The sequence below is a fragment of the Somniosus microcephalus genome, chromosome 19, assembly GCF_052327205.1.
Source record: "Somniosus microcephalus isolate GS21.2 chromosome 19, FLI_Smic_1.0, whole genome shotgun sequence".
Lineage (NCBI taxonomy): Eukaryota > Metazoa > Chordata > Chondrichthyes > Squaliformes > Somniosidae > Somniosus > Somniosus microcephalus.
Window position 1 is genome coordinate 19,919,451 of NC_141005.1, and position 12,546 is coordinate 19,931,996.

At 47.0% G+C, this 12,546-nt stretch overlaps 1 protein-coding gene across 3 annotated transcripts in view; it reads left to right on the forward strand.

Annotated features, from left to right (window-relative positions):
- The window catches only part of foxn4 (forkhead box N4), a 32,552-nt gene that overhangs the window by 16,334 nt on the left and 3,672 nt on the right, over positions 1 to 12,546 (forward strand). For all 3 annotated transcript variants that reach the window (XM_085961311.1, XM_085961312.1, XM_085961313.1), the window contains 7 exons: positions 4,162 to 4,334; positions 4,833 to 4,960; positions 6,263 to 6,373; positions 7,475 to 7,602; positions 10,062 to 10,158; positions 11,754 to 11,961; positions 12,134 to 12,523. In XM_085961311.1, coding sequence (XP_085817437.1) covers positions 4,162 to 4,334; positions 4,833 to 4,960; positions 6,263 to 6,373; positions 7,475 to 7,602; positions 10,062 to 10,158; positions 11,754 to 11,961; positions 12,134 to 12,523 — 1,235 coding nt within the window. The remainder of the gene's footprint in view (positions 1 to 4,161; positions 4,335 to 4,832; positions 4,961 to 6,262; positions 6,374 to 7,474; positions 7,603 to 10,061; positions 10,159 to 11,753; positions 11,962 to 12,133; positions 12,524 to 12,546) is intronic.

A 12,546-nucleotide genomic window follows, 5' to 3' on the forward strand; every position in this document is an offset into this window, starting at 1 on the left:
CAAGCACTAAGAAATGTCTCCTCAATGGCTCTGTATTGGTGAGCCCCTCTTGCTCTCACCGCTCCACAGCACCGACCACGAGGACGGGCAGGCGAAGGCACATTTATAGTTGCCTCCGAGGAGCCTGCGATGGCCGCCCAGCATGAGCCACCCCGCTGATGTTCCCTACGCATTAAAAAACCTCTTCTCGGGAGCACTGGGGGGGAGGAGATCACACAAGAAGAACATAAGAAATAGGAGCAGGAGTCAGCCATACAGCCTTTCGAGCCTGTTCCACCATTCAATAAGATCATGGCTGATCATCGACCTCAACTCCACTTTCCCGCCAGATCGCCATATCCCTTGATTCCACTAGAGTCTGAAAATCTATCTACCATAGCCTTGAATATACTCAAAGACTCAGCATCCACAAACCTTTGGGGCAGAGAATTCCAAAGATTCACAACCCTCAGTGAAGAAATTCCTCCTCATCTCAGTCTTAAATGGCCGACCCCTTATCCTGAGACTGTGTCCCCTAGTTCTAGACTCTCCAGCCAGGGAAACAACCTCTCAGCATCTACCATTGTCCCAACACTTAATGCCACAGCACACCAAGTCTTCAACTCATTTTGCTTGCTCCCCCTTTCCTCCTGCCGAGCGTGTCCCCTGTCTGCACAGTACTGCCTCCTCGACCCTGCAATGATTAACTCAGCTCCCTTTTTATAATGGTCGGGCTCGGCGACTCCTGGTTCACCCGAAGCCGCTGGCACAGGGTCACAGAGCTGTGTTGTGCGCTGCTACAGAGAAAGGGGGAGGCTTATTGGCCAGGTGAATGGCAAGATCAGAGGAACTTGTCCGAGTCGAGCACTGAAAACTGGGGTTTTTAAAAAAAATTATATATTTTATTTATATATATATATAACTTGCTGGCCAAGCCTTTTGTTCACAATGTCAATAAGGCAGAAAATAAAAGTGCTTAAAAAAAAAAAAAAAAGTTGGAATGACACAACATTTTTAAAAAGGTGCAGGCTGATCTTGAAGATGCAAGATTTTTAATCGGTTTCTCTCTCGTTTTGAAAAGAGTTAACATAACGAGTTGTGTGACAGGGCACAGACCGAACCTGTTGCTGAATTGATTTTCACCCTACCCACCCATCACCTTTTAAAAAAAAAAAAAAAAACAGCAACTGGTCTGGGAGGTTAAAGAATCCCATTTGCAATTGGGAGTGAACCGTAGGCAGGGAGGGGAGGGAGGATGCTGGTGGATGAGCAGCGCAGGACTTATTGATAGCAGGAGGTGTGTGTGGTCAGCCCTGACCTCACCGCCCATACAGCCTAACATTTGGCGGGGGGGGGGGATTGGCAAGGCCTGAAGTGGCAGATGGCATTCTGTGTCTGTTAAGTGCCTGCTGTCATCCCCCCCCCCCCCACCAACCACCCCTTCAGATTAATGTAAAGTTTAAAAAAAACACAATTAAGGGGACAGTGAGAGACACAATAGGCCCACGTGCCTCTGGTGAAGCGGCCGTTTGAAGAGACAATGGGGCCCATCAGCCTGCCACACAAGAGCCAACTGTTGCCTGCCTTTCAAATCAGTTCCCTCTCTTGTTTTCTTATGATTTTTTTTTAGCCAATCGCAAAACTGGACAATGGTCACTTGACGGCTTTTTTCTTCCATTTCCCCCCCCCCCACAATCCTGCATATTTTTTTTTGGAACTGCACGGCTTAAAAGTAACTGCCTGGTTTCTGTCACTATGGCAACCCTAATTTTATTGTTCTTTAAGTAGTGGGTGCGTTATTAATCACCGGCTGGCTGTAATTGGCTTGCTTCTCTTTTTTTGAATATTCAAACTGCTGCTTTTTCCTCCCCCCGGACTTTAAAGAAGCAGTTTGTGCGCCTTTGCTTTTGATCCTCCTGCCACCCGCCCTCCTTCCCTGCTCAACGTGACCAGCTTTATTTAATCAGTCGGTGTCGGAGGCTGGCACCGCTGCGGTCCTCCAGACTTAGTGTGACTTGCGATTCGGTTGGCATGATTTCCCCTCCCAGGTCGTCCACGAAGTCAGCAGAGCCCATTATAGGTGGGGGGGGGGGGGGATCCCTTCCTTCAAGTCACGCCGTGAAGCAAAGAAACATCAGAAACAAACACAGGAAGGTTTCCTGTGGCGAATATTTCTACAGCAGAATCGTAAATATGTTCAAATATACTCCTGGGTTTGTTTGTGATGCCACTGCACCTATTCGCTGGGGTCTGCCACACTGACTACATGAGACTTTGATATTATCGGGGTCCCAGTAAATAACAACAACAACAGCAACGTGCATTTCTGTAGCGCCTTTAATGCAGTTAAAAAGGTCCCAAGGTGCTTCACAGGAGCGATTATCAAACAAAATTTGACACCGAGCCACCTAAGGAGATGTTAGGACAGGTGACCAAAAGCTTGGCCATAGGGGTAGATTTTAAGGAGCATCTTAAAGAGCATAGAGGGTCACAGAGGCAAAGAGGTTTCGGGAGGGAATTCCAGAGCTTAGGGCCTAGACAGTTCAAGGCACGGTCGCTGATGATGCGATGAAAATCGGGGAGCTCAGTCGAACTTAAGAGTCCGTGCACCAAATACAGCCATGAAAAGCATAACAGCCTTATAATTGTTGCAATCTGTTTCCCGTGAGCCTCTCCCAGGTCTGGCAACAGGGCCAGGTATAATTGAACTAAAAGAATGTGTACATTGTTGCATTAAATAAATTGTATTTTGAAAGCCAAACACATCGTTCGTCTCTGAGATTTTGTTTTGGACTCAACGTCCAATGTGGTCTGGGTGGCGCCGTGCCAGGGAGCGGTCGGGCACCTCGGAGTGGTGACTTGATCATTTTTGGGTTTAATTTCGGGTGTTGGGGAACCAAATGGGCAGGGGGGGCTGGGCAGAGCTAGTAACTTCCCCCACGGAATTAGGGAATATCATTCCAGGATTCCCCATCGTCCCCTTGAGCAAAGCTGGTGCACGCTCCGAGACACAGCTCGGAGCGACATTGTGCCTGACCTCGCGAACGGACAGAGGTCTGTGATACAGCGCAGGGATTTTAAAAAAATAAATTATTTTAACTTCCTAAAAATTGTGATGTAAATAACTGAAGACTTTTAATTTGGGGTGGGGGGGCCATGTTCAAGGGGCATGAGAAATATTCAGTGAGCTTTTATGCCATTTGATCATAAAGCAGTGAAAAATCAAATCGCATCAAGACACGCCTTTACTTCACTTGACGTCGGTGACTGACTGCTCTTCTCGCTCACCTTCCCCTTCTCTTTTCCCCCCAAACAAACCTATAAGGTTGGGGGCGGGAATCGGGGTAGCGGGGGCTGAAGCGGGTGGCAATCCGTTCACCAGCACCGTCCCAGGTTCTGAAGTTGGGCTACCCTCTGGCAGGGCTGTCCTTCCTGGCTCCTGTCTCCCAGGCTGTGAACGGAAGCATCACCAGGTGAGGTCTTATCATTATTATTTTCGTTCTCTTTCCCTTCACCTCGAGGCAACACACAGCCTCCGCTTCCGTGCCTCGTCGCAGCGGCGCTCCCGAGGCGGGCAGTTTGCCAGGTGGAGGGGGATCGGCCCCGCGTTCTGCCCCATGTGGCGTCGCGGAGCTTTAGCACAATGCATTGTGCGGCTGGGTTACCCTGTGTGCCACCACGACTTGCATTTTCCGTGGTGCTCCTCCGTGTGAGGAGCCAGTCTCAGAGCTCGACAGCGCGGAGGAAAGGTGGGACCATGATCAGAAGAGAAAGGAAAAATGTGTTTGGGTGGGGCCTGGGAGCACGGTCAAAGAGGAAGGTTTTTTCAAAAGTAGGGAGGAAAGTGCCAAATCAGAGGGAGTTCCACTGGGTCCCAAAGAACAGCCATCAACAGTGGAGTGGTGTCAGCAGGCAATAAGGGTAAACCGGTATCAGAGCAGTGGAGGGCACTTGCAGGGACTTTATATTAGACCATTTGGTAGTAGACCAGTCTCTAAGGGTGATCGCGTGTGACCAGTATTTTAACATATCAGACTATCTTGATCTAAAGTGATAATTAATAGTCCCATGGGAGCATTGGCAGAATAAACAGGCCTTTGTTGCGTTAGATGTGACACACTGACACACAGCAGCGAAAGACAGCTTGTATCCTCACTAAAAGTCTCATCTCTCTGCCTCCAGACCCAGCCTCTTGACCCCCGACCCTTCCCAGCTGAGTGAGGATGACCTCCCAAGTGACCTGCAGTCCTTGTCTTGGCTGACATCTGTCGATGTCCCCCGTTTACAACAGATGGCGACAGGTCGGATGGACTTTAACCTGAGCGCCCAGAATCCAACGCTGACAACACAAGCAGGTAACACCGAAGCAGTCCGATCACTGCTGCCAATCAATTGTGGAGTTTGTTTCTGGCAGGTGCAGATTCCAATGCTTTCACTATAGGCTTAGAGATTGGAAAGAGTCATTCATTAACTGTTTTGTCAGCAGGTACGTGAACTACCCCATGCAACACCGAGCCATATAGAGCAGAAAGGTTCAAGGCTTGCTCCCTGGTCTTTGTGGAGTTTCCCATCTCAGCCCGGGACTTGCGATCAGCCGGAGAATCCCTAGTTTATGGAGGGGGAAATTAGTCAGAGTTGTCCAAGGTGCAAGACGTAAGGGATATGAGTTGATGGTGCAAAAGGACAACTAAAAGTCGGGAGAAAAATGTTTAGTAAAGTTTTAAATCTGGTGCAAATTCAAGTCTAACGGGGGCTGATAATATCAGTGTGGACTGTTCTTGTATTTCACCAGTTCCAATTTCAGTCCCTTAGCGGATGGTTACTTGTTTAACACCTCCCATTGATTCTTTTAGGCCTGGTTCTCCATGACATGTCTAACAGTATGACTCCAACTTCCGTACAAGGGGCCATGATCCAGGTACAGGCATCCATGCAACATGGCATCATGGGAATGAACACCATGACAACCCATGGACAAAACGTAAGCCTATACAATTTGTTCTTGCTCATGTTGAAATAACTGTGCACAGCAGCGTTCAAATGGGCCTGTGGTTGGTATTGTACAATCGCTGACTTTATTAAAGGTACGACTAGACAAATGTTAGTCTAGGTGTAGCAGTTTGACTCTAATATTTTATGGAAGTCTTGACTTGGATGAAGGTACATGCTACAAACATGGTCTAAGAATTCTTAAAGACATAAGAAAAGTATTTGGACCCAAAATGGCCATTTTCTTTTTTGATAATTGAACTGCTCTTATCCATTTCCTCTCTGAACACCTCCATCCTTTCACTCTTCAGAAAGAGTTAACTCTAGACACAAAAGGCATCAAGCAGTACGGAGAGAGAACAGGAATATGGTATTGAGATAGAGGATCAGCCATGATCATATTGAGTGGCGGAGCAGGCTCGAAGGGCCGAATGGCCTACTCTTATTTTTCTATGTTTCTAAACCTATCTAATTTCCTATTTGAACCTAATTATTACCGTCCACTGGTGTTCCCAGGCAACATACTTCACAATCCTCCTACTCTGAGTGAAATCATTGCAACTGACTTTGACTTGTGCCTAATTTTAAACTTATGGGCCATTTTCCCCTTGGGATTTCCCACAAGCAAAATCCATTGGCAACTTTACAAGTTGTGATTTTATAAAGATATAGATTAGTGAAGGTGCTACTGTAAGGGGATGACCGTATGACCTCACGCCTCCAACTACCGCTTTATTTCCCATCTCCAATATTTTTATAACGAATAAACCCAAGTGTTGGAAGAAAATGCGCAACTGTTTGGTTGTTAGGTGTGATTTTCTTTCCAACTGAAAGTTAGAAAGAAAAAACTTAACTCTTTAGGAAGGATCTAGGCCTCCAACCTGATTTTCAGGCCCATTCTAATTAATGTATTTTGAGGTAAGTGAGTGTAGCTTTGGGCGTGATGTTCTCAAGTTGCAAATGCAGTGAAACCAATTCACCTGACAAAACAAATGTCCATGAGTTTCGTAAGTACTTAAAGATTGGAAATAACCTTTGACATGAATCAGTCATTCATGAAAGAAAGACTTATGAAATAATACTGAGCGGCCTACGGGTGGCGCTGTCCAGAGAGAGTATAAATACTCCGGCATGGGCCCAGCTTGCACAGGACATTCTGAACAGGAACTAGTGAAGGACACAACTAGACCTCCATGTTGTAAAACAGTTGATTAAAGCTTTGTTTAACGCTTAGACCAAGTGCCTAGTAGTTTTCTTACATCAACGAGCACTTCTTTTTCCTGTCTCTGCATAGATTTCCCAGTACTCTGTGGCAGGCCAGCACCCCTCTGGGTTTCAGACGCAACAGACCCTCTACCCAGCTCACTCTCAGCAGCTGTACAACCTGTCACAAACCGGCCAGCAGGTACAGTATCGTTTCTTGTCGCCCCACACAATGCAGTGAATCTTTAAGGACTCTCGGGGAATCGGTTATCTCGCTTTGGGCCCCCGTAATTACCCTGGCCTGTAGGCTGTTACCTTGAGAGAGCATTTTGTTTTTTTTCCAAAAGTCAAGCAGATAAATATGCGCCGGGGAATACGATTGTTACGGTCCAGCTCCTTTTTGCCCACGGTGAACGCAAACATTCAGCTTCTCTATGAAAGCCTGCAGTCGCTAGGAACCAAAATGTGATCTTGTGTTTGAAGTGTGTTAAGATAGTGGCCTAGAATGTCCTCAATGATTTACACTGCTGTTGCACCATTAGTGTTGCGCCCTCCAGTGGGCCCTAGAGGGAGTTACGCACATGTTTCCTGGGTCTGCTCATTTGCATTCCATTGGTGCAGGCATTGATGTAAAACCGACGCAAGCCACTGAACTATGTGTGTGGACCCAGCTGATTAACACGTGCAATTTACAACTATTAAAGTAACAAATTATTGCGGGCAGGCTAGCAGTCAAGTTGGTGTCGCACAGTATGCAGTGATATCGTGTGAGGCTAGCAAGGGTGTGATTTTTTTTCTGCATCGTGCAGTTTCAGGAACAGCTGTTTGTATTGAAATCAACAGCATGTTTCTGCTGCTGTATATGCAGAGGTAAAATCCAGTGAGAATTGTGCTGTGCTAAGCATTGTCTTTTAGGCTGAACAGTGCAAACCATGGTATTAAGAATGTCATAGAAATGAATTTTGCAATGAAGCATGCTTGCTTTGTCCGTTTTCTGCAGTACAATTCCCATAATTCTTTCTCCCCCTCCCTCCCTTTCAAAATTGTTTACATTATTTTAAATCGCTTGCATGCCAAGCAGCACCTGGGCATGCGGCCTGCGCGCAGGTTCTCGACTAATGCTGCCTGACTTGTAAGAAGTGAATAGAAAAGTCTTATTTCAATTGCCCTCCTTTCTATAGAGGAGGGAGAAGAAACTAATAAGTTGAAGTGTTACTGCCATATTTGAGAGATTTTTCGGTTTTCTGTATTTTGACTGTGTGTGTGTTGCGCGCTCTCTCTCTCTCTCTCTCTCTCTTTTCAGTGCTCTCCTGGCAATATTTACAGCCCATCTTACCATGCACAGTCTCAGTATGCACAGCCCCGACTTGCCCCACACAATGACCAGGACCTCCAACCCAAGACCTACCCCAAACCTATCTATTCCTACAGGTATGTAATGACAGCACGTTGACCCCACATTGGCACACAGTGTACAGATGTTGCTTTTAATAAAATCAATAGATCTGATAATCAAAGACAATGGAAAAAGCTCCTTTTAATTCGTAGTAGTCACAACGCTGAGAGAATCAAAAGTGATGTTTGCAATTACTAAACCTTCACACCGTTTGATAGCTGGTTGCAGAAATTCTAAGTAGGACTAATAGATAGAATTAGATGGTATTGGGACCATGGGGAGAAGAATGCCTGGTGATACAGTGGCTATATGAAGAAGAGCTGTATAGTATTTTTTTCTCTCCCCGTTTCCAAAAGTTGGGGTGGGAAAGAAATTGGCTCTTAAAGGGAAAGGCGTGAACGGCTCACAAACATGACCAGCCTGAATTTCTTGCTGTAAAAAGATGCAAACGGGAATGGAAGTAGTTCAGTATCACAGAGGACAAATTGCTGCCTTTTTATTTTCACCCCACCCAAGTCAGCAGTTTGTCAGTGAGCCATTGTACCAGCAAGTCTAAGCCATTGTTTCAACAGGCAAAACATTCTGAGATGGCCACACAAAAGGTAGACATGCTCACTCTGGCATGACTTACCCACAAGGAGATGAGAACAGGGAAAATGAGAAGCACAAAGATTGAAAGTCTGAAATATAACTAGAAAGATGCACAGCATGTCATTGAGCACCTGAAAGAGAAAAGATGGGTTAACATTTCAAGTATAGCCCTTCACCAGGGAGACCAGAGTAATGCTTCCAGTTTCAGGTTGAGCAGAGCCAATTTTAAAAAAAAATTTGTTCATGGGATGTGGACGTCGCTGGCAAGGCCAGCATTTATTGCCCATCCCTGATTACCCTTGAGAAGGTGGTGGGTGGTGAGCCACCTTCTTGAACCGCTGCAGTCCGTGTGGTGAAGGTACTCCCACAGTGCTGTTGGGGAGGGAGTTCCAGGATTTTGACCCAGCGGCGATGAAGGAATGGCGATATATTTCCAAGTCAGGATGGTGTGTAACTTGGAGGGGAACTTTCAGGTGGTGGTGTTCCCATGCGCCTGCTGCCCTCGTCCTTCTAGGTGGTAGATGCCGCGGGTTTGGGAGGTGCTGCCAAAGAAGCCTTGGCGAGTTGCTGCAGTGCATCTTGTAGATGGTACACACTGCAGCCACGGTACGCCAGTGGTGGAGGGAGTGAATGGGGTGTTTAAGGTGGTGGATGGGGTGCTGATCAAGCGGGCTGCTTTGTCCTGGATGGTGTCGAGCTTCTTGGGTGTTGTTGGAGCGGCACTCATCCAGTTGAGACTAGACAAGCTCCATGGGGAGTTTCTGTCAAGTCTTAGATGGCGTATGACAACAAAATCCACCCTGGTAGTCTCAACCCCCAGAGATAGTGTGTCACCAAACAGCCAGATCTGCAGTAGTACTGAGAGATCAGTTATCTGCTTACCATCACCCCAGCTGAAGGAAGCAGAATGGAGGGTGGAGGAAAGAAACCATTAGGGATTGTAATGAGAAGATGCGGGGCGGGGCAGGAAGATGGACTCTGGATAGAAGGGAAAAGAAAGTGGGTCTAAAGGCCTCCATGGATTTTTGGTTCAGTTTGATCGAAGCAGACACCTAACTCATCAAATCAAAAAGCATGTTTAACCAATCTGCTCAATAGGGTTAGTGCTGTTGAAACCATTGGGTGAAACCGTGGCTTAGCTCATTGCTCCTTCACATCTGGACTCGAGATTAAATTAGTTTAGATTGATAGGATGAAATGCTCCTCGCTTTTTCTAGCTGTAAGAGTCCGACACAAAATGAATTTGGAGCGGTCTCAAATCAGGTCCCTCTGCCCATATCACACAACTGGTCATAATTTGACGCAAGTGACAGTCTTTACTTAGCGAACCAACAAGGATGACTGGTTTGGGAACTGAAAATGTGATACTGGTACAGCAGAGGATGCTAATATGAGGTTAAGGTTAGGTTTGGGCAAAGTAGAGGGAGCTTTACTCTGCATGTAGCTGGGCTATAGCTAACGTGTGCATGCTTGATGCTGATTTTGGGTGACCAGAAATCCAATAGGGAATTCGGAAGAAACTTCCTTACCCAGCGAGTGGTGAGAATGTGGAACTCGCTACCACAGGGAGTGGTTGAAGCGAATAGTATAGATGCATTTAAGGAGAGGCTGGATAAGCATATGAGGGAGAAGAGAATAGAGGGTTATGCTGATAGTTAGATGAGAAAAGACGGGAGGAGGCTCGAGTGGAGCCTAAATGCCGGCGTGGACTGGATGGGCCGAATGGCCTGTTTCTGTGCCGTATATCCTGTGTAGAATGATAAAGGGTCCAATTCCCTTTCAACAGCATCTGCTACGGGACAAAAATTGCCCCCAAAAATACCAAAGAAGAAACTTTAAAGTATTGTTTATGTGCATCATTCTTCCAGCCTCAAAGTGATCCTTGCATTTCTTTAATTGACAGCTGTCTGATTGCCATGGCACTGAAAAACAGCAAGACAGGCAGCCTCCCGGTCAGTGAGATCTACAGCTTCATGAAGGAACACTTCCCCTACTTCAAGGTAAGAGACTGATGAAAGATACAGAATTGTCCCACTAAGTTCAATAGTCTGTGGGGGACCAGAAAAGTATCCATCACAATTGGGTGCGAGCCATTGGGTGTCACTGGCCACAGAAAGCGCCCAAGATTGTTCTGGGGTGACTTGTCCTTCCAGATTTCCCCCTCTCACAGGAATCTGTCAGGCCTCTGCCCAGAAATATCTGTCATGGGAATTGCAACCAAGAACCTTGGTTCTAGCATTCCCTGGCTTAATTCATTGAAATACCATCATGCACCAACCTGCCACCTCTACAGTACATGACCTTCTGCCTGATGGCATCCGGCTTGTAATAGTGCAGCTAACCATCACAAGAGAGGCGATATTTTCCAGCATAATCTTGCAGGTTTTCAGATTTCGTAATGGGCTGGGGCTCCCAGCAAAAGTGGCTCGAGTTAAGCCGGAATACTGAATTGCAAAATATTGCTTTAACGGGTCACGGAAGGGCATAGCCTATCCAGTGCTTCTGTGCCCCATCTCGGATGTTTTCACTGAGGAATTCTGATTATTACCGAGTCACAAGCACCGCAGGCGGAAGAAATACCATCTCCTTCCCTGCTGCTGTTACACGCTGGATTTCACCAGAAGAAAACAGTGAGGGAAGCAGGACAGAGGATTCTGTCGATAAGTAGCTCACATCGATGGTTGATAAATAGGATAGAGCACTCCCCTTTAAAAGAGGTAAGTACATTTCATTGTTGGCACAGCGCAGTAGTTTGGTACTCTAACACACTACCAGAGAATGGTAGGACACAGATTTGCACCAACGCTTTCTCATGTAGTGAGTTCTCAATCCCATCAGGGGCAGGTGCAAAGCAGAGCCTTCACAGAGGAGAAAGAGACTGGCAACAAGGCCACCTAGACTTGCTCTTCTGCACTTTCTGGCAAATGGAACATTGGCCTTTGTGAGATGGTCACTTACCCATTCTCCAGGCCAAGGAACGGTGTGCACTGTGGGAGGGGATGACCGAGCTAGGGAAAACAAAAGTAAGTTTACAGTGATGGGAGAGAGCCTGGGTGGTGCAGACACTCTTCTTATCTCTGGTACCTGGGTTTTGAATCCAGTCTATAGAGGGTTGGGATGAACGTTTTTTGCTTCTCTGCTGGCTGTAAGGGCCCTATAGGAAATGGTTTTGGGCAGTCTAAATTCTACTCCTGATGAACATGGGACTACACTCCAACAATACCCTTAATTTGCCACCAAATTGGCAATTCTGTCAGCAAGAGGTCTTTTGTGTGGTTGGTGTTGAGGTACATGTTCGGAGCGGAGTGAGGAGGCTTTACAATGCATCTCACTGTGCCACGTTGACCATGTGCTGACTATGGTGCCCCAAACAGGACATGTCTCATTCTTTAGCTAACATCCTTTGCTTAATCAGCGTGACCATATATTAAAATGAAAAAGATTTGGGGAGACAAAGAAACACATTGATAACACACAAACCCTGCACCATCCGTGCCAATGTAATTTGAGCTTTGTGTCTTGGTGTGGAAAGCGGGGCATTCAGTTCGGAATTTCTCTTTTTTTTGAAAGGGCATTGTGTGTGTCTCTGTTTCAGACTGCTCCGGATGGCTGGAAGAACTCGGTCAGGCACAACCTCTCCCTGAACAAGTGCTTTGAGAAGGTGGAGAACAAGCTGAGTGGTTCATCGCGAAAAGGGTGCCTTTGGGCCCTCAACCCGGCCAAGATCGAGAAGATGGAGGAGGAGATGCAGAAATGGAAGCGGAAGGATCTTGCAGCGATTCGAAGGAGCATGGCAAACCCAGGTAATGGTCAGTGGTATTGAAGTGCAGAGGGGAAGATAACATTTCCTTAGCAACCTAGATCCCAGCATCAGTCACTGCCTTCAAAAAGCAGAGAGGAGAAAATTGGTAGCTGTCCATTTGCTCAAGGCTCCCAGAGGACGAGACCCTCACCATTACCTCTTTCTCCTTGCAGATGAACTGGACAAATTGATATTGGATCGGCCAGAAAACTGCAGGAGGCCGTCAAAATATTCAGAGAGAACGATCCACATGGCTGCGCAGGTGACGACCACACAAGGAAACGTCACGGTGCCACATCTCCCCCACCAAGCTGTTGCCACCCTCTCCTTGCACCCCCTGCCTTTGCACCACCAGATCCAGCAGCAGCAGCAGACGCGGATTACCCCCGACTCGCCAGCACCAGCTCAGACCCCGCCTCTCCACGCAATGCCAGATATCAGCCACAGCCCTTTGTCGCACCATGGAGCCAGCAGGGCTGCTTCGGATCTATTCTGCATGACCACAGATATGAGCACAGACGTTGATGCCCTGGACCCGACCATCATGGACTTTGCATTGCACGGTGAGTGACCACTGCAGAGAAAA